We start from the raw sequence: 24,040 nt of genomic DNA on the forward strand, positions 1-24,040 counted from the left end.
GCAGAGAACTGATGTGCCTCCTGGGAAGACACCCTACTATTGGGACATACTGTATCCTAAGAAATAGGGTACAATGCAGAAATCGTAGAAATGCACTGGAGCAAGTAATCCTCTTGCCAGATTTGTGTTACCAATAACAAGAATAAATGTTAGGTTTTATACACCGCTCTTTTTTTGTTCTTTTTTGTGTGGCCAGATATTTTCTTATATGTTTTCTTATATGTTTTCATGTCAAATCTGATATTCTACTGAAGGTCCTGCTTGCTGCTTTTTCTTTTTCTCAGCCCTTTGCAGTCAGTTCCAATAATCATTGCATTCCCCATACTCAGTGTTGTCTGATTCTTTTTGCTTTTTGAGAAGAGTGTAGGCACCACATCATGTCATGCCGGCCATGGACCATCAGACTTTTGATATGTAAGAAAGCTGGCAGTGCTTGGAGAGCCAGGGAATCTCAGAGCTCCAAGCACTACAACCACAGATTAAATACTTTTACAGCTCTATAACATATATAGACACATGGCCATTACACTACAGAACAATCCTTCTAGTTGAAAAGCAATTCCCTGTTCTTTAAAGCTTTGACGTTTTCTAAATGCAGATTGCTTTGAGTCGGTGGGCAAAGCTTGTATCATTGTCCTTAAAGGAAAAGTTTGGCCACAATGAAAAATTCAATGCAGGCAGGGTGTGTGGGAACATAATAAAGAGTCGATACTTACCCATCCCTGTGCCCCACAATGCTCACAGACCCCCGCCGGCCTCCTGGAACTCCAGCTCCTGCAACATAACAGCACTGGAACCTGGGAGAAACTGGAGCCCCGACAGGTAAGTATAAATTCCTTATTATGTTCCTGCACCCCCCACCTGCAGTTCTCCTTTAAGTACTGTACATCATTGCCTTTTGTCAGGTTAGGGAGACACGGACAAGACAGTGAGCCCTAAACTTGCCCCAACCAATATCCCTGCCTACTTGCCACGCACGGCCCTAATTAGCCGGGGACAACCACGGAGTCGGTCCCTACGCTGAGTAGGTGAACACACAGAACGGAGACAGACAAACAAACAAAATGGAGGAGAGTCAGCTAGCCAAGTCAAAACCAAACGGACAACGCAGTACAAAATCAGAAAGAGAGCGGATAGTCGGAGGTCAGACAAAAGGTCAGAAAACTGGCAAAACAATAGCAAGGGTATAGGTGAGGGAACGCTGGGAAAGGAGCAGGGGAGCTGGGACTAGTAACAACTAATAGCCAGCAGGGAAGTGAGGAGCTGGCTGCTTTTTATCCAGGATCAGAGCCTAAGTCCAGCAGCTGATTGGAGCAGCCCTGATTCCAGTTGAACAGACCTAGCAGTGCAGTAACCCCTGCACCTCCAGAAGTCTGTCAGGCAAGGCAGGTGTGGCTGGAAAGTAAGGTTCCTATTCCACGGGCTGAGCAGGGCCTGATAAACTATGTAAATGAGCGCTGATCTGCTAGATCAGCGCTCATTTACTGGGCCTATTCCACAACCCGACAATCGTTAGGGAGGGCTGCAGGGACATCGTTACCGATGGCCTTAGCAGCCCTTGTTTCATACATTACCTGTCCAGGCGCAGGTCTTCTCCTTCTCCCGTTCCCGCACGGCAGCATCAGCTTCGGAGCAGCCTGACTGAACTGACAGAATGCTCAGCCAATCACTGGCCCCCGCAGTCCTGGCCAGTGATTGGCTGAGCGCTCTGTCAGCTCAGACAGGCCGCTCCGAAGCTGATGCTGTGGCGCGGGACCGGGAGAAGACCTGCGCCTGGACAGGTAATGTATGATGTTTTTAAATCATCGGTCGCCAGCCGCGCCCACTATTCTACGTAGCGATGCATGAGTGGTGACCGATGATTTTAGGTTTGAACCTAAATGAACGATCAGCCGATAACACGATGATCAGCTGATCGTTCTCTCTATTCCACGGAACTATAATTGGCGAATCGGGCCGATTTGGCCGATTATCGCTCCGTGGACTAGGCCCCTAAGACACAATTCAGACAACATTCAGTGCAAACAACAGACAAACTCCTTCCTTCCTAACACTTTAGGCTATGTTCACATTATGTGAACATCCAGCCGTTCCGTGACCCCGGCCGGTCACGGAACGGCCGGTCTCAGCCCTGATCATCCCGGCGAGGTGATCTTTCCGGCCGAGGAGCTCTGATGCGGGCGCATCAGCGCGCGCCCGCATCAGTGCTTCACATTGCACACAGTGAAGCGAGCGGCTCCGGCCTCACTGTGTGAACTGACAGGTCTTTCTGCGGCCGGAATTCACCGAATTCCGGCCGCAGAAAACTGACATGTCAGTTTTTTCCGGCGGCGTATGGGATCCCGGCCGGAGCGTATACGATGTGTGTATGCTCCGGCCGGGATCCCATTGCAAATAAGGCATTGTTCCACACCGCAAAACTACGGCCGTAGTTCTGCGGCGATAACCACGGCCGTAGTTTTACGTTGTGTGAACATAGCCTTAATGTTTCCATAGCTGTTAAGTTCCATACCTGCTGGAACAGAGTAATGAGACAAACAAATGATATGAATAATAAAAGAATTCATTGTCTGGAGTAAGTAAGTTGAATGACTGACATTTTCACTTTTGCACAAGCAGCCGCCACTGTGTTTAATAAATAAGGATTATGTATTGGAGCCCCATTTTCTATTATGTCAGAATTCTGTAATAGGCAAAAAGGGAGAATTCTGTAATAGGTTATAGGATCATGGATTTTCTAAATCAGACAACACTTTTAGTGAGCATACTGTTAAAAAAAAAAAGATGTATTATGTTGTATGGATGCTTATAGGATAGCCTTATTAGTATAATAAAGCAATAGAAAGTCATCTTCTTGTTATAATGATGGAGAGAAAAAGACAAGGGTCGCTGTAATATCGTTAAAGCAGCAGAGTTTGCAACAGGGTGCAATTGGAAGCACTTACTGGGTGAGTTGTGCAAGTGAATAGGTACACCTCTATAGTAAGCAAACAGATGCTGACACTGCAGCAGTTCCAGGGGTCACCACCAGGGTGGCAATATATCTGTATAGAAGTGGTCCAAGAGTCCCCCACTAAAAGGATTAGTGCAGGTATGTATGGAAGGTGTCCAGTCCGCAGTCCCAATCAATAGATAGGGGGAGGCCCGGGTACAGTACATCAAACAGGATCTTTATTTTCAACGAGATTCAGTCCGTATTATCACAGACAGGCCTTTCTCAAGCATCTCAAGCATGCTTGAGAAAGACTTGTCTGTGATAATATAGGCTGGAACGCGTTGCAAAAACACATATTATTTGAAGTACTGTACTTGGGCCTCCCTTACCTATGGATTGGGACTGCGGACTGGACACCTTCCATACATACCTGCACTGATCCCTTTAGTGGGGGACCTTTGGTCTGGTGATCCTGTGTGGACCACTTCTTTATATACTAATATAATCATCAAATTTTAAATAGTCATTGTATCTGAAAAGAGTGCTAATTTCATTGTTGTTGGCCTTTTCTAGCATGGACTATGAAGCTGCCCAGCTGGAGAATCAGCATGTGCACAGCGTATATGAGAGCACCGCTCCTTACTTCAATGAAGTGCAGAGTAAAGCCTGGCCTAAGGTTCGACAGTTTCTGCTGGAGCAAAAACCAGGCAGTCTTGTTGTTGATATAGGTAAGCGTTTCTTATTTGGTATTGTTGCTGGAGATTGTCTGATCTACTGTATATTTATTTATTTCTACTACTATTCCTCCCTTTAGGGACCATACATCACACTGCACATCAGATAAGGCATATATCTTCTCTCCTGACCCCTCCCTGGGTCTTTCAGAAGTTTCTTTTGCATTCATTCATGGACATGACCCAGGGAGGGGGGGATCACATATTTGTATAACCCTTAGAAAACTATGTAGGATCTGTTTGGTGCCTTGGTGCCAAGTGGCTCTTTTGGCGACACAAGGTGACAGTGTGTTGTTTTGGCGACACAAGGGGGAAGTACACAATAAAAGGCAGGCTTCATCGTTTCATAGTAGTTTTAAAACGAGTCCATAAGGTTCAACCTGTAACCCTACTGTGTCTGTGTTGATCCAGAGGAGGGTAAAACCCCTGAAGAGTTAAATGCCAGTTGCCTCACACCAGAAGAAAAACTTCCTTCACGACACTTTAATATGGTAATCGGAATGTTGTATCCAGGGGTGTAGCTAGGATTCATGGGGCCGCATAGCAAAGAACTATACGGGGCCCCATGAATCCTGTAAGCTCCCCCGCCAAACACAGACAATGACGTAGATATACACACACAGAGGCACCATTAACATATATACAGATACACCACTGACATACACACATACGGTATATACGCTGTAATATGATTACACTAGTGCTGATGTATACACCATGAGTAGACTGTATAAAGGGAAATCATCTCAGTGTAATAAGAAATACTCAACCAGAAATAAAAGAAAATGCTGCAGATATTAATGGTGGGTTATTTTATTAGAGCCCAACATTAATAGAAGCTGCTGCAGAACATCTTTGGGAGCAAACCTGTCAATCACTTGAGACACAACTGACACAAACACACACACATACACCAGTGTTACAGACACTACTGACACACACACACATATAACCACAGATACATACACATACTGACATATAAATATATATACAGATACATACATACACTCACTGACACACATACACAGCACTTAAAGCTTCCAGGCTCCCATCCTCCTCCTCCTGTAGTCCGGGCTGATCTTCACATAGAAGTATTCAGGACCTTTGGGTCATGTGATCATAAGGTCCTTCATCCCTCTTCTGTGCCCTGCAGGACCTGGCAGGTCCTGCTCCTTTGTTCCTCTCCTTTTGATGTTAAGCCCGCTCACCCGTCACTACAGTGAGGGGGCTGAACAGTGCAGTGGCGGGTCCCTCTTCCTCTCTGGACCCCTGGGGGAGCGGGGTACAGTGGTTGACTGTCAGTGGCATACAGTACCTACCATGAAGGCAGAGCAGGCGTCCTCAGGCCCCCTTCCTGCATGGACCCCATAGCAGTCGCCTTCCCTGCCTTCATGGTAGCTACACCACTGGTTGTATCCCTGAATCAACATCCTATACCCAGAAATCTAGTATCCCTAACTTTATTCCTTTATTTCATCTTTTTCATTGAACATGTTTAAAAGGATTGAGCAAATATATATTTATGTAGACACTTTCCTGGCTCCTGTGCCAGTGTCAGTATTATGGTCCTCCATATCTGCTGTGTGGGGATTTTGGGTTTTGGGGATGTGATACTACAGGCCCACTCAGCCAGTCATTGGCCACAGCGGTGTCCCTCCTCAGCCACTGATTGGCTGAGCAGGCTTCTGACATCATGTCCCCGAATCCAGAAGCTCTGCACAGCAGCTCTATGTTTCCTTTCTTTGTCCAAGCATTTAGCTTCCCCAGATCTATCTATAGTGTTATCTTATCCTTCTCTGTGGTGATTACCTTACTCAGTTTAGTGTCAAATGAAAATATTAACATCCATCTACAAGGTCATTATTGAACATATTGAAGGAGTGGGCCCAATACTGACCCCTGCGATACCCCACTTGTGACTGTAATCTAATCAGAGTATATTCCATTAATGACCACCCTCTTTTTTCCATCACTGAGCCAGTTACTTACACATTTACTTACATTTTTCCCTAGTCCTAGGACTGTCCTTTTATATAGTAACCATTTATTTGGCGCAGTATCAGTATCAGATACACAGCATCCACTGCCTCACCCAGGTCCAGTTTATAAGTGACCTTCCTATAGAAGCAGATCAGTCTTACAGGCCCCATCCCTCATATACCCATGCCGATGCTATGTTATGTTAAGTACCGGCCGGATGATCTTTCCAGCTGCAGTGTTCTGATGCGGGCGCATCAGCGCGTGCCCGCATCAGAACTCCTCACAGCACACAATGAAGCAAGCGTCCGGATCTGCTTGCTTCATTGTGTGAACTGACATGTCAGTTCTTTGGGCGCCATGAGGGATCCCGGCCGGAGCGTATGCGATGTGTATACGCTCCGGCTGGGATCCCATAAAAGAACATGCGGCATGTTCACCTGTACAAAGTACGGCCGTTGTTGCCGATGGCAAGGGTTTGTCTATCGCTGTACCTAGTTTCTGCAGAATGTGGGGATGGATGTTATCTGGACCCGGTGATTTGTATATTTTAATGTTTTACATTATGCCTACTCATGACATCTAGTAGACAGTAGAGAAAAAGACTTTAATAAATTGGCCATTTCCGTATCCTCTACCTCCTCCACAGTTACACCCACATTATATTTTTGGATTCCTTTTGCTTTCTATAACAATCATTTTCTCCCTTTCAGTTTCTACTACCTTTACTTGTCTTTTATCCTAATTTTTTTTTTTTTTTACTTTAGAAACTTTTATTGCTTCCTCACTACCTTCTGGTTTTAATAACTTAGAGAGTACCTGTCAGTAAAACAAAACATAAATAAAGTTTAGATATATCAAAGGGACATATCAAAGGTTTTAATCAGTCATGGTCTAAGTGTTTAGACCCTGACTGATCAGTAGAACAAGTGGGGAGACAATTTGGCTGCCGTGCATTCTTCTACCTTCTGTGTGTCTGAGATAGTCCCATAGGCTTGCATTGGAAGTCCGTTTAGGTCACATGACACAGATCTGGGAGTGAATGCCCTGCACTTGTACTTCTCCCAGCTTGTTCTACTGATCGGTCACAGTATAAACACTCAGACCACAACCAATAAAATAGTGCCCATGTAAATTTTATGGCCCTTACAGTTAAAGGAGAAGTCCAGTGAAAATTTTTGTTAAAGTATTGTATTGCCCCTCAAAGGTTAAGAGCTGTACGGGCTGTGGCTGCTGGAGAGGATGATGGCAGAGGGACACTGAGGGACACAGGGCACTGGAGGGACACTGAGCTTCCTCTGCCATCATCCTCTCCAGCAGCCATAGCCCGCACAGTTCTGGGAATCAGGTCGTGACATCACCATTTTATCCAGGAAGTGAAGTCTTGATGCAGTAGTAAGTGCAGGGAAGAAAAACACTTTATAAGCATTTCCCGTGATAAGTGTATATAGGTAATTTGTATAACTTATGGGGGGCAATACAATACTTCAATAAAAATTTTAGCCGGACTTTTCCTTTAAACTTAATCACATTAATTTTCTCCTGTTTTTAACGCATTGATTCCCATGGTAGATATTGTACAGACTATACTTAAAAAGCTAGTGTTTAGTAGATATGTGGTTATACATTGTAGTTATACTCCTTGGTGACTATTATCATTTTTATCCTATCTTCTGTTTAGTCTGATACAATTGAATACTATTATATTTCTTTGTTGTAATTGGTTTGTTTCTTGTTTTGAACATATTTTGGGGCATATATAATAAACGTTATGCTTTAGCTTCTGTGATACAGTGGTGGGACCTGCCTGCAGTACTTGTAAAAGTCTTTTATTATTGCCTGCAGGTTTAGCTTCCAGCTGAGGCCTCTTATAATAATGACTTGCTGTTTTGCTGCCTTATCTGATTGTCTAGGTTTTCTTCTGCTTCCATAAAAGTGTGCTTTGTAAACCAGCCATAATGGGAAAAAATTAGACTGTTTTCAGTATTTTTACCTGTTTTCTGAAGCACAAAACTACTTTTTTATGTGTCAGAAGGTCCTCAAAAACAGTGCATCGATATCTTCTCCCCCCTCTGTTGTGCCTCATTAATAAAGCGTAACTGTCATTTTTCAGAAATCAATAAATATCAATAGTACAAGTGATTTTAAAGTGCTCTGTAATAGGGTTTTATTAAGAAAAAGAGTTTCCTTCTATACTCAAAAAGATGCTTTCCTACCATGCCCCTCACTTCAGAAGAAGTAGGATTTCTGTGTCCATTATGAGGGGAGGGATTGAGAGGGGTGAGTGAGCACAGAGGGGAGAAAAGCAGGGCTGTACAAAACAACATCCTACAATCTTCTCTCCCCAAGCTCCCAGATAACCACTGACCTTTCTGACCTCTGAATCCAGCATTTTATGTGCCCAGAGAATCTGCAAACTGTACAGCTACTTGACTGATCTCCCTTCTCACTCATCCCCCTTGACCCGTTGCCCCTCCATAGGTTATAATGGGACTTTACAAACCCGTCTTCACTTTGCTTCTTTGTTATGAAGACAAATTTGCCTGATAATGAGGAGATAAGTGAGGGGGGGGGGTCTAGGAAACAGCTTTTTGAGTACAGCTTTTTTGCCTAATAAAACCTATTACAGAGTTTCTTAAAATTGCTTGTACTATTGATTTCTTTAATAAAAATTTCAATGACTGTTACACTTTAAGTTCTTTTGAAAAAGGATCGGCATTCTGGAATTTTGTAAAAATTACCTCAAATGCTTTAAAGGGTTATCCAGCAATACAAACCTTTTCATATGTAGCTGCAGTTATAAAGAAAGTAATAACTAGCCCATACTTACCTCATGACAAGCCCATCTATAACAGGGTCCATCATAGAGGAGCATGTGACACACACAGCACTCGTCATCTTCCATAGGCATATACAGCTGCAGTGGAGGAAGGCGAGGGAGGTCATAGCTTTATTATTAAAGTAACATTACTAAATTCAGTGGCCACTCTTTTTAACAATTTGCTTCATATTCTTTATGTTTCAGTATGTAAGTTCACAAATCCTATAAAGGTATTGTTCGATCTCCCCCTTAGTGTGCTTTATAATTGAGCCTGTGAGTGTCATCATAATTGCATATGTCTTTAGGTGGAGTCTTGGGGGGCATCTTGCTGTCACCTGCCACCTGAGATTGGAGTCAGCCTCCCCTGAACAATGACAGAAATAGACAACAGATATAAATAGGCTGCGACGCATTACAGTGTCAAGCTGACTCAAGTCAGCACTATTTACCCTGCATGAAGAATAAGTGATGATTTCTTACATAATAACAAGGAAAAGGAACATTTGGAGATTCTAGCTGAGGAAACAGTCCCTGCTAATGAATGCAGTGCAGAGTTTTATAGTCTACATATTTGAAATATTCAGAATTTCACACTGTTCTATTTATTGACTCCAAAGGGACTTTATTTTAGGAATTATTGCAACATATTTCTATCCCTAGTGTATGATAATAGATGTACGGTTTTTATGGGGATTTCTTATTTTTGAAATGTGGATCTGCTAATAGGTTTAACATATCAAAAGTAGGAATGTGTGACTGACCTCAATGTGTTCCCAACATTTTGCATTGCTTCATCTCTCTATACATATGTGAATATAAAAGACATCAACAGGAATGTCTATGGGACATGTTTATACAACCATGGCTGGCTCTTCACTTTCCAGAACGCCCTATTCAGCTGCATGGGCTGCTTCCATTCTAGGTACATACTAGGGGTATAGCTTTCAGGATTTCTCTTACAATAAAGTAACAGAAGTGTGTTCTGCATTATTTTATTCATATAAATAGACCACATATGGTATTTCAGTCATGTCAGCTCCAACATGGGTTTTTCAGAAATCTTCACTTACTATTCATTTATTGTTACCCTGTTTGCTCTCTGCATATACTGTAAGTAAAAATGTGTAAATCGCCCATTTGTCATTGCAGGTTGTGGTACAGGAAAGTATCTGAGTGTGAACTGCAATACATACAATCTTGGCTGTGATTACTGTGAACCTCTAGTGGAAATTGGCAAAAATAACAACTTTGAAGTCATGGTATGTGACAATCTGAATCTCCCTTTTAGGGACAAGTGTTTTGACACCATCATCTCTATTGGCGGTAAGTCCCTTGGTGGTACTGTTGAACAATTGCTGTAAAATACTGCCCTGCTCAAGTCTTTCAGTACTTATCAGCTGCTGTATGTCCTAAAGGAAGTGGTATATTCTTTCCAGTCTGACACAGTGCTCTCTGCTGCTACCTCTGTCTGTGACAGGAACTGTCCAGAGCAGGAGAAGTTTTCTATGGGGATTTGCTACTGCTCCGGACAGTTCCTGTTACAGACAGAGGTGGCAGAAGAGAGCATTGTGCCAGGCTTTTATACTTCAGAAAAATCTGATCAGGGGGCCTTAAATGGCTTCAGGAAACTATCAAGATTTCCTGACAGTAATCCGTTTTTATGTTAAGGAAACAATCAGGAGTGTCTTCGGGATTTCCTGACAGTAATCAGTTTTTATGTTAAAGTGACACTGTCACCCCCTTTGTGCATCTCTACACAGGTGTAAAGTGTAAATTTAGTGTTATTCATACCTTATTTCATATCATACGTCATGGTGTTTGTTCAAGTAAAAAGTGTCCTTTTATCAACTGCAGATTGTGTTAAGTGGGCGTGGCCTTGCGGCAATAGCACCACTTAGCCCCGCCCCCTTGACGCCCATTGGTTGGTCGACGTAAAGGGGGTGGGGTCTAGACCTTTTGGCCAGCCTGTTCCAATGGCCGTCGAGGGGGCGGGGCCAACGGTGCAGTTGTGGGCGGGGCTAAGCGGTGCTAATGCCGCGAGGCCACGCCCACTTACTACAATCTGCAGTTGATAAAATGACACTTTTTACTTGAACAAAGACCATGACGTATGATATAAAATAAGGTATGAAAAACGCTAAATTTACCCTTTACACCTGTTTAGGGATGTCAGAATGCTCAAAGGGGGTGACAGTGTCACTTTAAGGAAACAATTAGTAGTTTCTTTAAGATTTCCTGATTCGCATCAGGAAAGTATGAGGGCTTCCTGAGCTCCCATAGGCATATGGCCAGGAAATCCTGATGAAAATAGACAGGTGACCTATATTCCTGAACGGACACCCTTCAGGAAAATCCTGAAGGGTGTTAGTGTTCAATGCAAACCTATGGGTGAGAAATCCTGAGAGGATTTCCTGATAAGAAAAACAGGTAGGGATCACATGGATTGTGCAAATTATAGGCAGATCTCCCTCTTAAATTCAGACTTAACATTTTTCACCAAGATACTGGCTACCAGGCTGGGATGTTGGTTGCCCTCCCTCAGTAACACAGATCAGGTGGGATTCGTGCCCGGCAGACAGGGTGGGGACAATACAAGAAGAGCTCTTGATATTATAGATGCGGTCAATCAGCAGTCGGAGAGGGCCCTGTTTCTTAGTCTAGATGCCGAAAAGGCCTTTGATCGCCTGGGCTGGCCATTCATGTTTGAGACTCTTAAAGAGGACCTGTCACCCCTGGTGCCGGGGTGAGAGGCTCCCTACACCCCGCTAGAGCTCCTCATACTTACTTGATCGCACCGGGTCCCGCTTCGGTCCTGGGACAGAGATATCCCCGCGGGAAGCCCGGCGCACGCGCCGCTGAGATGAGTCCGACGCTCATAGAGAATGAATGGTGAGTCCGACGCTCCATTCATTCTCTATGAGCGTCGGACTGATCTCATCAGTGCGCGCGCCGGGCTTTCTGCGGGGATGTCTCCGTCCCAGGACCGGCCGAAGAAGAAGGACCCGGCGCAATCAAGTAAGTATGAGGGGCTCTAGCAAGGGGTCGGGAGCCCGTCACCCCGGCATCGGAGGTGACAGGTCCTCTTTAAGCGTTTTGGCCTTCGGGGTCCCTTCCTGACTGCCATTGAGGCACTGTATTCTAAACTTACTGCAGACATTAAATTTCCTCATATGCTGTCGGAAACTTTGTCAACTCTGAATGGCACCCGCCAGGGATGTCCGCTTTCCCCTCTATTGTTTGTTTTATGTATTAAACTCCTGGCGGCAGCCTTTCGCAGTTGTCCTGATATACATGGAGTCTTCATTAGGGGGAAATACTCTAAAATTATGCTTTTCGATGACAATGTTCTTCTTACCCTGTCTGACCCTGATACGACCATCCCTGTCCTCCATGACCTGCTCACTAAATTTGGGGTGTTGTCAGGTTACAAAGTAAACACCACGAAATCGGAGGCTATGCCCCTGAACTTGCCTAGTACATTAGTAGCCCATCTACGCACAGTTTTCAAATTTAAGTGGACCCAGTCTTCCCTTAAGTACCTGGGGATTAATGACACCCGCCTACTGTACCGTCTACTCATTTGGGCCTCGAAAAGGCATTGCATACCTAAATGGGTGATGATGAGCAGTAAAACCCAGGGGGGGTTAGCTGTGCCTAATATACTCCATTATTACTGGGCGACTCATCTGAGGCAAATACTGGCCTGGTCTAAGTACCTGGCCTACAAGAAATGGGCCGAAATAAAGAAGGTGTGGCTGGCCCCATTCCATCCTAACTCGTTCCTCTGGCACCTATCATCTCCCTCCTTTTCCCATCTTTGATTGCTTGGGCCAATACGCTTTACCTTACACATATGGTCGTCCTGTTCGGCTAAGTTCAGGTGTTATGTCTAAAGCTTCCCCTCTTAACTCTTTCCTCCTCTTTCCAGACTTCCCACAGGCCTCCAATCTCAAACTGTCCGACTATGGGGTACAAAAAAACTTATCCAATTTGCAGATAGTGTTGACCCACTTACCCGGACCTTGCTTCCCTTTGCCAAGCTCATGGACAGATCGGACCTGCCGTCCTCTGAAAGGCTCACATACCTACTAATACCCCATCTCATGATGTCTCGCCTGGGTTCTCTCACGGTCTCTAAGCCCTCTGCATTTGAACAGCTAGTGAGGTGTAACACTTCTACCTCTGGCTTAATTTCAGACATTTACCGTATCGTTAATTCACCCGTGGGAAGATCCCTAGTGAGACATGCATACATGTCGAAGTGGGAGGAGTTCTTGGGTAGACAACTTCTGACAGAATGCTGGACTGTTATTTGGGAAAGGGCGGCAAAGTCTTCCATATGTACTACATACAAGGAATCGCATTATAACTTATTGATGCTTTGGTACCATACGCCGGAGTTAATAAACTGAATAGTGCCATCTCCCCCTCGTGCTTGAGGTGTATGAGTGCTATAGGGTCCCTCTTTCATATATTTTGGGGTTGTTCCCTCGTTCAACAGTTTTTGAGGGATGTTTGCGGTCTACCACAGTTCTCCAGATGGATGTCTCTAAGGACCCGGCAGTATGCCTGCTCAGACTCTTCCCTAAGCACTTGGGGAAAAAACAAGCTAAATTATTGTTGGTTTTCCTAACGGCCACTAAATCCTTCATAGCTAGGAGTTGGAAGCAGTTCTCCCCCCCCCCCCCCCCTACCCTGAACTGCCTCATGACTAGGATCATGACTAGAACTGCGATCTTTGGAGCGATTAACAGCCTCTCTCAATAATAGAATGGAAATGTTTGAGTCAGTGTGGTCTCCATGGGACTCTTACTATGCTCCGCATATTTCAACTGGTGGGCAGCCCTAAAGCTCTACCTTCCTCTCCACCCCTCCCTCTCGTCCTTCCCCTGTCTTCTATGTTGGTTTGTCTTGTCGGTATCCCGTGTCAAAGTGGGCCGCTGTGTAGGTCATGTACAATGTTGGAGGATACTGAATCTCGTTCTCCCTCCCCGTTGGGTTGGGGAGTCTATGGATGTTTTATTAGAGGTGTACATTCCATACCTGTCGCTCTGATTCTGTGCTTCTAATCTGACTGCCTTGGGAATGTGCTATGTGTAACTATTATTGTACCAATCGCATATATATGTACACTTCTCATTTTGTTTCTTTTATGATCTCCCGATAAGTCGGGTTTCCTTCTGTGTTTTTGTTAAAAACCTTTGAATTAAAAATTTTATAAAAATTACATTTATTAAAAAAAAAAAAAAAAAAAAAAAAGTATTCCAGTACCTACCAGCTGCTGTATGCCCTGCAGAAAGTGATGTATTCTTTCCAGTCTAAGGCCCTCTTCACACGTCAGTTTTAACCATAAGAAAATCCTGTCTGGTTTGGGGATGAGGGTTATGTATGAGTGAAACAGAGAGGAAGGGATAGGCTTGCCCTGGAGAGGGGAGTTAAACAATGCCAGTAGCCTAGGGGACAACTCCTCTGAGTACGTTTTATAGTAAAGATAAGTAAATCCATCTGGCCCCTGGGCCCGCCCTGACGGGAGAGACTTGAGCACCTCAGACAATTCTTCACTAGTAACAGGCGCATTCAAGTCATCTATGGCATTGGGTGGCAGGGATGGTAGCTGGCATTCGGAGAGGAATTAATTTATTCCGTCAGCACAAGCCCCAGGGTCGGACGGAAGGGTTGAAGGCAAGGAATACAACTTAGTATAGTATTGAGGAAAAAGGGATGCGATATCTGTGGGGTGGTACCTCAGCGTACCGGTGGAGTCCCTGAGGACCTGAGGAGACTGGGAAGCTGTATGCTCATTGAGCATATTAGCCAACAACGTGTGAGCCTTGTTGCCCTTCTCATAGAAGCGTTGTTTGGAGTAAAGAAGAAGTTTCTCCACCTTCATCAATGATAGTTCTTTTAGTCGCGCTCTAGCTGCCACCAGTCTCCACAGTGTCCGAAGTGACGAATGATGAGTGAAGGATCTCTCCAGGGCTGCAATATCTCGTTTAGCGTTACTAAGGGCCATCTGAGAGTCCTTCTTTTAGCGGGAACTCAGTGCAATACACTGCCCTCTAATTACTGCCTTATGGGCCTCCCACAGGATAGCTTCAGACCCGACTGACCCCCCATTCTCAAAAAAGAGTATACTGGCTTTGATCAAATCACGGGTGAGCGGAAACTTTAGCAGGCTCTCGTTCAGACGCCATTGGCAATGGCGTACTGGAGTCAACAGACTTTTCAAGTAAATTAACACAGGCCCGTGATCCGACCAAGAAATGGGGTCGATGGTAGCCTTCTGTAGAAGTCTAACAGTAGGGATATTGATGAAAAAATAGTCGATCCTACAGTGCAAACAGTGCGGATGGGAATAAAATGTGTACTCCCCCTCTGTAGGGTGATCAAGTCTCCAAAGATCATATAATTTATGTCTATGAATGAGCTTGCGAAACTTGCTAGAAAGTATTGCGAAACTTGCTATTCGGCCAGTGACCGAGTGCCTATCCATCAAGTCAGAAAAGAGTAGATTAAAATCCCCTCCACAACTCTGGGGGCTGGGGAATATTTCGCAAGCGTATTGAGAACCCTACGGAGGAAGGGAATCCGTGCTCTATTAGGGGCAAATACATGGCAAAAGAGGAGGGGCTTGCCCGGGTCAGAGAAGGAAGAGGAGATTTGCGAGAGCGAGAGAGCGAGAGAAAAGAATATCGACGCCTGCCGTCTTAGTTCCCTTGGAGGCTGACACGACTATGGGGTAGGAGTGGCGAGCAAAGCAGAAGGTGACAGTATACTTTTTTTTTTTTAAATAGAAATATTTTACAAAGTTGTATAACTTTCTCACATCAGTTGTTTAAAAAAATCAAGAAGTACTCCTTTAAGTGCATGGGAGCTGAGCTGCAGTGACTGATATTGGCTACTACATAGTGGGCAAAGTTGTCTGCTTTCTGCTATGTTTCACTGTGTAGACCAGCAGCACAGCCCTGCACACAGCTGATCGTTGGGTGTTCAGGGTTTTAGACCTTCACCAATCTGAGATTGATGATCTTCCCTGAAGATAGACCAACAATAAATGTTGCATGGAAAACTATCTGCAGTTTAATTGTGCCTTTGGCCAGGACAAGCCTTCTTGTACCAGCCGTAACCTTCCCTCCTCGTACAGGATGCATGTGTTGATGTCATGTTGTATGATGACACAGTCTATCTACACTATAAAACCATACTTATTAGTAATCCCACTTACTCAGTTACTTAGTAATAGTGCATGATATGCCATTGCCCTTTTCCAAGTACAGAAGCGTTTTTATGGTTGTAATGTCTGAAATCTTACCTTGTGTATAACTTTTCTTATTTCCTTGGTAATTATGTAGTAAAAAGTACTATGTCATAGAGGCAAACTGACAAGCAGCCGTGACTCATATGTACCTGCTTATTATTAGACCTGTGTATGCTCCATTTATACTTCTATAAATATCAATGACTAGAACACACAGACATCTTCATCATCGTTCCCAGTTAATGCATTCATCTTCGTATAAGTCATCAATACTATTTATTCTGCACACACTTAAAAGGGTATGACGAGGTCAGCAAATAAAACATTGTGTAAAGAAAAGATGGACTTTTTAAAATATACCTTCTGTATTCTTCAATTTTTTGAGGTCTCTGCTTGTTCGTATTTGGTAGCAACTTTCCATATTACATGTGGTAACCCAGGGGTTACTAGGGGGAACTTGCAAAGGCAGGTGTTCCGGTACTACTGCGGCATTTGTCACAGGGCTCAGTGTTATATGCCCTTACTGGGTCCCAACACATGCCCTTTAAAGGTGTAGGTGTAGTCCAAGGTGTCCAAGGTGGTGTGCTGGGTTATTGCTTTAGAAATAAATGAAAATGGGGCAGCTGAAATCCATCATGCTTGACCATCTTCTTCCATGACATCTTTCCATGATAGAAAATTTTGATTGCGTGGGTCTGGGTGTTTAGACCCCAACCAACCACTGGACTTGCTCTATGGATGAAGTCCTATCAAGTGCAGCTGGTGAAATCCATCATGCTTTGAAATCCGTCATGCTTGACCATCTTCTTCCATGTCATCTTTCCCTGATAGAAAATTTTGATTGCAAGGGTCTGGGTGTTTAGACCCCAACCAACAACTGGACTGGCTCCATATATGAAGTCCTATCAAGTGCAGTATCCCAGTTTTCTAGGCTTTCCTTACGCTTTATCCACCCGCGGCAGACAGCGGGAGTCAGATGCCGAGATTTCTGGTTCGTACGAACCAGAAATCCATCAGGTTCACTAATCTCTAGTCTGAACACTCACACCCAAAATTATCGAAACATTTGACATCACTGTCTGACATGTCAAAAGTTTTTTTCTAATAACTTGGATACTTTTAAGTGGTTTTCTTACCTCAAGGATATGTCCTAACATTGTGATTGTTGTGGGGTATACCTATGTGGGACACCTATGGCATATCCTTAGAGACATGCTGCTATGGCTCAGCACCACCTCTGTGACTCTTTACCTATATTTCCATATTTTATTTCAAGAGGTTGTCCCCTTAGGACAATCCCTGGCCATAAACTATATTAGGGCATGTGAACACCTTAACAGGGCCCCCCCTTTTTGGCCAAAGCAGAGAGCTGCGATGGAAAGTGCATGTATTAGCCAGTTAACATTGCCACGGTTTCAGTGACCAGACCCAAGACAATTGGCAGTGTGCTGAAGGTGTTGTCTTTGATGGCACAATTCCTTCAAGGGCATTCTTTGCTACATTTCTTATTTGTATTATAATGCTGTAAATTTGTAATTCAATGCCTATTTAATCTAGTTGTATAAATTGTGCATAAAATAATAATAACATTCATTGTCATTGTCAGTTAAATATAAGCTTTCTATTCTAATTTTATAGTTGGGCATGTGTTTAAATAGCTTCTTTTTTTTTTTTTTGTCCCCAGTGATTCATCATTTTTCCACTAAGCAAAGAAGAATCCGTGCAATAAAAGAAATGGCAAGAATTTTGCACCCTGGTGGTCAGATAATGTTGTATGTGTGGGCAATGGAACAAAAAAGCCGTCGGTTTGAAAAACAAGATGTATTTGTGCCATGGAACAAAGCATTGCTGCCTCGACGGACCCCAGAAACAAACCAGTGTGAAAATAAAGCTAATCCTGATACTAAGTCACATGACATCGGCCAAAAGTTAGACCAAGAGTCAGAGAGCATTGTCTTACATAACCTGAAGAAGTCTTTCGATTCTAAGCAGTTACACAACACTGGCAACTATAAAGCAAATGAATCATGCTGCATGAAGTTCCCTAATGATGACAGTAGACTCTACAGTGCTCTTGGAAGATCAATCCGCTCATGGTTCTTCTCCAGGTCCCTCGATGAGTCTACTTTGAGGAGGCAGATAGATAAGATGAAGTCTCTCAGCCCTGTCAGTGGGTGGGTGAACAGTGCGGTGTCGGTGCAGCCTTCTCGGCACTGTAGCCTGGACCTGGGACACCAGAGGCTTCTACTACAGGAGCATAGTTTTGATGATGATGATGAGGTTTTTATTAAAAATGATACGCACAAAAAACATCAATGGTTTCTAGCTTTAGATCCCTCGAAAAATAAAAATGGAAAACACGTTGTTGGTTTGGTTCAAAATGACATAAAGCAAAATTTTCAGCCAGATGCCAAATACTGTAGCTGTATTTGTAGCAGTGAAGGTAATACAGGTACCCAAAGCAAAGTCTTAAAAAGAACTTCAACCACTGAGTCCAGTGACTCAGTCCTGGATGAGACTGTGGCCGCCAGCGACCAAGAGGCAGATGCTTTTGACTCAAAATCATACATGCGATATTATCATGTTTTCCGCGAGGGAGAATTGCGTAGTCTCTTAGAAAGTGATGTTCCAGAACTTACCATTATAAGTTCTTCTTTTGACCATGGAAACTGGTGTGTAATCGCGGAAAAAAATAATCTTATCCCATAAGTATTTCATTTTTTTTACATGAAGTCATGGTTACTTCGTCGTAGTAGGATGTTTTAATGTGTTTTCTTTTTGTACCTCAACAAAAATAATAATTTTGCTATTTATTTAATTTATTACAATTATTGCAAATAACAATACTTGAAATAATGTTTTATACACATTAGCCATTAGTGGATAATGGTGTATTTTTACTATCCTTGTTTCCTATTATAACTATTCTTTTGTTCATTTTTTTTTTTTTTTTAACAAGAAACGGATAATGAAGCAATACTGTTTCTGGAAAAGGACATCATTACATGGCGCTCTCGTAGAGGCCACCCATCATTACTGGTTCATTTACCTCTATCTGCTTGATAATAGGTAATACCAGGATAATTAGAGGATTTCTAGATTATTATTATCAGTCTTTTACCAGGCAATTACCTAAGAAGCACCATATTTATTCACTTAAATGCTGCTTACTTTATAAAGCAAATAAACGTGTACTTCAGGGTGACTTCAAACAGCATTCCGCAATGTTTTTTAAAGAATTTTCGCTATGTGTTTTTTTCTATACTTTTGGGAGGCTAATCTATACTTTGCATTTGAAAGTCTATAGCATAATATAAAATGTATTTAACAACACCATAAAATATTTAAAACTAGTATTTCTATATGCTCTAGGATATTCTCTACTAACGGTATTCCAGGGACAAATATCTTCTTACATAAAGAGATCGATGGAAGCCACGCAGCATTGTTATTGGAATCTAGCAGTAGTTCTGCCTCAGGATTTGGGTCCAGTGAGGAATAATTTTTTTTTTCAGTAGGACTCCTATAAAAGCAGACAAAGAGAAACATACTGTATATTTTACAAGTAGTCAGTCCACAGAAAGTGCAGTTGGCACTGCTAAGTTACACTGGCCACTCATTTCAGGTGTTCACCTTGTCAGACCAGTGCTAATGGGTTTGGACTAAGGCCACATTCACAAGTTCCATGCATGGACCAGATTAAAAAAAACTTATGGCATCATGTATCATTATGATGCCGGGAGAACCGCAACTGTTTAAACCATTGCGGTACTGTACTGACACAGCTGTTCGGACCTGAGGTCCGTGAATCTGGTCCATAGCACATCCTCCGTGCATGAACCGCATTCACGAAACATGCTGCCTTAGGTGGTTCTCAGTGACGTGAGTGTATAGCAATCCACAAGTTTATCATCCAAAAGAAATAATCATGGCAGTCACTAGTGTGTTCTATATAAATCTTATTATTTCTTTTGGATCATATATATATCATATCTTATTGCTGAAGAAAATAAGATTTGTATATCCATGAAAAAAATTGCAATTATTTGACAATTATGTATGTAGATTTATGTAGGTTTACGTAGATTTTAGGGATTTTTTGTGTCAAGGATGGAGGAAAATCTTATACTATTAACGTTAAGCTATATTAGCTAGAACTGGGAGCTGCAGTTCTAGCTCTGTAGGAGAACCATCAAAGATATATATGTGATGACCCTGCAGAGTACCATGCACCATGTAAAAGTATTCCCGCTGTAGTAATCAAAACAGTTACAATATTCCAAATGCACTATATATTAATGTGGACTCTAAATAAATATTTTGTGTGCAACTGGAATATGCTATAAACTTTCCATACTTGTGTGGCTTCCTGCATAAAATGTTTACCTGGATTGCCCCACTATGTATATAATTATATAGACATACAGTAGATGCCTTGATATGTTAAAGTCACCCATCGTGAATAAGCCTATATATATGTGCACATTCAGTGCTCTTAGTTGGACTGTGCACTGCTATAAGGGAAGAGAGCAAAAAATACACAAGCTCAGTACATAAACACAGTGCCAAAACTAAGCTTGGTACAAAAATATAGTTAAATCAGATTACATAAATACAGTACCAGCACCAAACTTAAACAGAAATACAGTGTTATAATAAAGCCCTAAACGTATATTCAGCATTGAATCCAAGCTCAACACAGATATATTGTACTATAACCAAGTACAGTGCACATACTGTATGCTACTTTAGAACCAAGCTCAGTACTAGAATCAAACTCATACAGACATACAGTACCAGAACCAAGCAATTATAATGTCATTATAGTGCACAGATATACACCTCTAGCACAGATATAGCTCAGTACAGAGACCATTTGCTAATTCAGGTTAAAGGGGTATTCCGTTTTTTTTTAAAATCCGCTCAGCCTGCTGGAAAAACAAAAGTACCCTCCTTGCTCCCACCGCTTCAGCTGTTTGGGGTCGACACATGCACTACCCCATTTACCTTAAGGAGAGGATCAGGAACCCAACATAACAGATTTATTGAGCAATGCTTAACCCAACTGCTGCTGAAGTCAGAATGGCCAGTCTGGGCAGACAGACTGGTTGACTTGTTTTGCACCCTCTGATCTTCAAAGCCATGATTTGCTCCAGTTGTGTAGTCAATACTAGACTGTGATCCTCATGTCTCACTGTACCAATGATGGGGAACCTTCAGCACTACAGTTGCTGCAAAAGTACAATTCCCATCATGCTTGGACAACAAAAGTTATGGCTTTGGCTGCCCAGATATGATAGGTGTTGTAGTTTTGAAGCAACTGAAGTGCTGAAGGTTTGCCACCACTGCACTTTACTTTGTGTTCCTTGTGTACGCATGTGGGAGAACAGGATCCATTTAATCCTATCAACTTGGATTTGTTAGGAAAGTTAAAGTAGTACTTTGTCTTTTTAAATTAGCTTACCGCCCACAGGTTCCCCAGTATACTCACCCATGGTGATTGTCGTCATCCCGGTGCTTTGACACCTTTAAGATCCCGCTGGCGACTACGTTACATCTCTTCTGACCCCATTTTGTTCCCCCAGGCTTTTGTAGACCAGAAGTCAGGACTGATGGTTCTCTTTCCCCACTAGTGCTGTTAGGCTGTTCAGTTGTATACATTTCCCCATTTCCCGAGTTCTGGAAACCAGACTTTATTAACTAATTTTGGAGAACTGGGGAGAACAAGCCAGATCCTACTCCTGGCCAAGAGGACTCAGTGACAGGCACTTTACTTACATATAATGCACAAATGCTTCTGCAGCATCAGGTAACTGACCAGTAAGGGACCCAACAAAGAACAATTTATTAATATGTCATTGATGAACTTTCTACAATAGATTTTTGCTAGAGGGGTCCTCTAAAGATAAACTGATCTCATGGTGTATCACTGCTGTGTCCCCTAAAGATCAGTTGATTTCTGCAGCCTGTGTTCAATCTTACTGCTGCATGATCACACCGTAAATTTTGTATCACTCAGTACTAATTTAAAGGAGACGTCCGGTAAAATAAAAAATATTAATTCAGTTCAGAGGTGGGGGGAACATAGTAAAGAACCTATACTATAATAAAGACCAGGGATGTGGACGGGTACTGTAAACTGTCTTTGCAAAGGCTGCATGGACATCGCTAACGATGTCCATGCAGCCCTTGCTAAATGACTATCGGGGCATGTAATAGGCCCAGTAAACAAGCACTGATCTAGCAGATCGGTGCTCATATACAATATTAATCGACCTGTGTAATAGGACCCTTACTGGTCCCCTTGCCCTTGCAGTTCCGCGTCCCTCTCCCAGAGCCCGGCCAGGATTAACCATCTCTCCCCCCCACTACATCATGACTTGGCTCATGTATGCCACGCTCTGTCAGTCAGTGACTGGGGTGGGACACCCCTGCAGTCACTGACTGACTAAGTGGACTACTTTTCACCCTTTCCCAATGAGTTGTGACGTACTAAGAAAAGGAGAGCAGATGACATCTGGCAGGGTTCTGGTGATGCCGCGCTGCAGGGGCACAGGGACTAGTAAGTGTAGGTTCCTTATTATGTTTCCCCCACCCCGTGCAAGCATTGTAATTATTAAATTTATCTGACTTCTCCTTTCAAGAGTACCTGGCATGACGTGCGCTGACCCAATCGATTTGAAATCCATTCTGCCAGCAGAAGTTCAGATATCCAGGGATACAACCACATTGGGTTGGTTCTGTGCATCGGCCCTGTTGGATCAGAATGTGTTGTCCTATGTTAGGGCAGTATAGAATGGGGACAAATCTGCTCCTCAATTAGCCAAAATGGCACTTAAATACTGTGCTGGAGGCTAATATTACTGAAAAAAGAATACACATACATAGTTATGAGGTGGGTGTATTCAAAAAGGGAGTGTGTCTCCCCGCACAGTGATGACGGTCTGCGATCTGCGTACAGCTGTCAATCACCACTACAGACTGGGAACCTGTCCCTCCACTATGGTGTCCTTACAACAGGACAGCATAGTGTCATGAGAGATTTGCTTAAGTGGACAATGCAATAAAATGCTGCTACAGTGTACAATTTGTTCTTATTCATAGGAGTATTGATGTAATTTCTGTAAATTATAACATATATAGACTAGTTCAATGTGATTCTGTGATATGTGTATCTGTCAGCAGATGTATATTCATCACCTCATACTAGGAACTTGGTTGTTTCAAATTGAAACTTGTGTATTATAAGGAATAATAATTTGTGGTATAATGCAAAAACAGAATTGATGAATGAAGGTCAATAGTGTGTAGGTCAATAGTGTATTTTGAGGCTAAAATAACTGGCGTCATTTAGCAGCCCCGCCTCACCTTAGCAATGACGGCTGTTGGTACATTATGCTTTTTTGGGGTTACTAATTGGACTTTAGGTGTGTCTTAATTGAAAAGTCCATTTAATTTTTTATTTTTATTTCTTTATTTCTTTTACTTCCATTTACAAAAGAGAAATAATCATTTACATGAAAAGTCCATTTAATTTAATAGTAAAAATGTAGAAAGAATGGTGGGGAAAAAAACTGTGTGTCGACAACTACTAAAAAAGGTCTGCTGTTTGCAAAAGACATCTGAAAATGTTGACGTCCGCGGTAAAAATGGCCGTTATTCAATGCATTGTGTGCATTGGACGTCCTTCTTTCCATTGAATTTAATGTATTACCATTGCAGTTAGTTAAATCACGGCAAAAACTGACAATTATTTTATCGCTAAATCGTCCGCCTTTTCTCTGTTTTTGACGTTGTGTGAACATAGCCACAGAGAGTGAATTGCAGATTGAGATGGGAATACCCCATCAGTAATTTACCCTCCCCCCCAAACAAACTCCAGCCCCCCAGCTAGAGTTGCTTGGAGTGGCCAAATGCTGACGCGGTATATCTATGATAAAGTGACGCAGATGTATAATCACTGCTCATAGGCGGGGACTTTATGAAACTGTATGTTTCACTTCAAGACTTCTCCTAATGCCATATCATATAAATATATAGGGATAAGCACATAGCTATGGGTATTTTGCCATGAAAACCATTAGTAGCTCCCTAAGTGGCACTATATTGTGTGAATATGCAAAAGGTTGCTGATATTGCAGGCATTGTACTGGTGTTACTTAGTGTCTTTTTGAGGAACACAATGTTTGGTTAAACAAAAGTATAATGGAGATTTAGAGTATAGGACACAGTACAATGGTTAAAATTGCTTTTCTGTGTGGGAAAGTAATTGCAATCAGTACTGATGCAATCTGTATGGAGATGTATACCTAAAA

The 24,040-nt window shown here is 42.7% G+C and overlaps 1 protein-coding gene across 4 annotated transcripts in view; it reads left to right on the forward strand.

Moving 5' to 3' along the window:
• The window catches only part of TRMT9B (tRNA methyltransferase 9B (putative)), a 43,323-nt gene extending 24,846 nt beyond the window's left edge, over window positions 1–18,477 (forward strand). For all 4 annotated transcript variants that reach the window (XM_069976546.1, XM_069976543.1, XM_069976545.1 and 1 more), the window contains exons 2-4: window positions 3,509–3,663; window positions 9,617–9,790; window positions 17,410–18,477. In XM_069976546.1, coding sequence (XP_069832647.1) covers window positions 3,510–3,663; window positions 9,617–9,790; window positions 17,410–18,434 — 1,353 coding nt within the window. In that variant the 5' untranslated portion in view covers window position 3,509 and the 3' untranslated portion in view covers window positions 18,435–18,477. The remainder of the gene's footprint in view (window positions 1–3,508; window positions 3,664–9,616; window positions 9,791–17,409) is intronic.
• The last annotated feature ends 5,563 nt before the right edge of the window (window positions 18,478–24,040 follow it).

The sequence above is a fragment of the Dendropsophus ebraccatus genome, chromosome 7 (assembly GCF_027789765.1).
Source record: "Dendropsophus ebraccatus isolate aDenEbr1 chromosome 7, aDenEbr1.pat, whole genome shotgun sequence".
Lineage (NCBI taxonomy): Eukaryota > Metazoa > Chordata > Amphibia > Anura > Hylidae > Dendropsophus > Dendropsophus ebraccatus.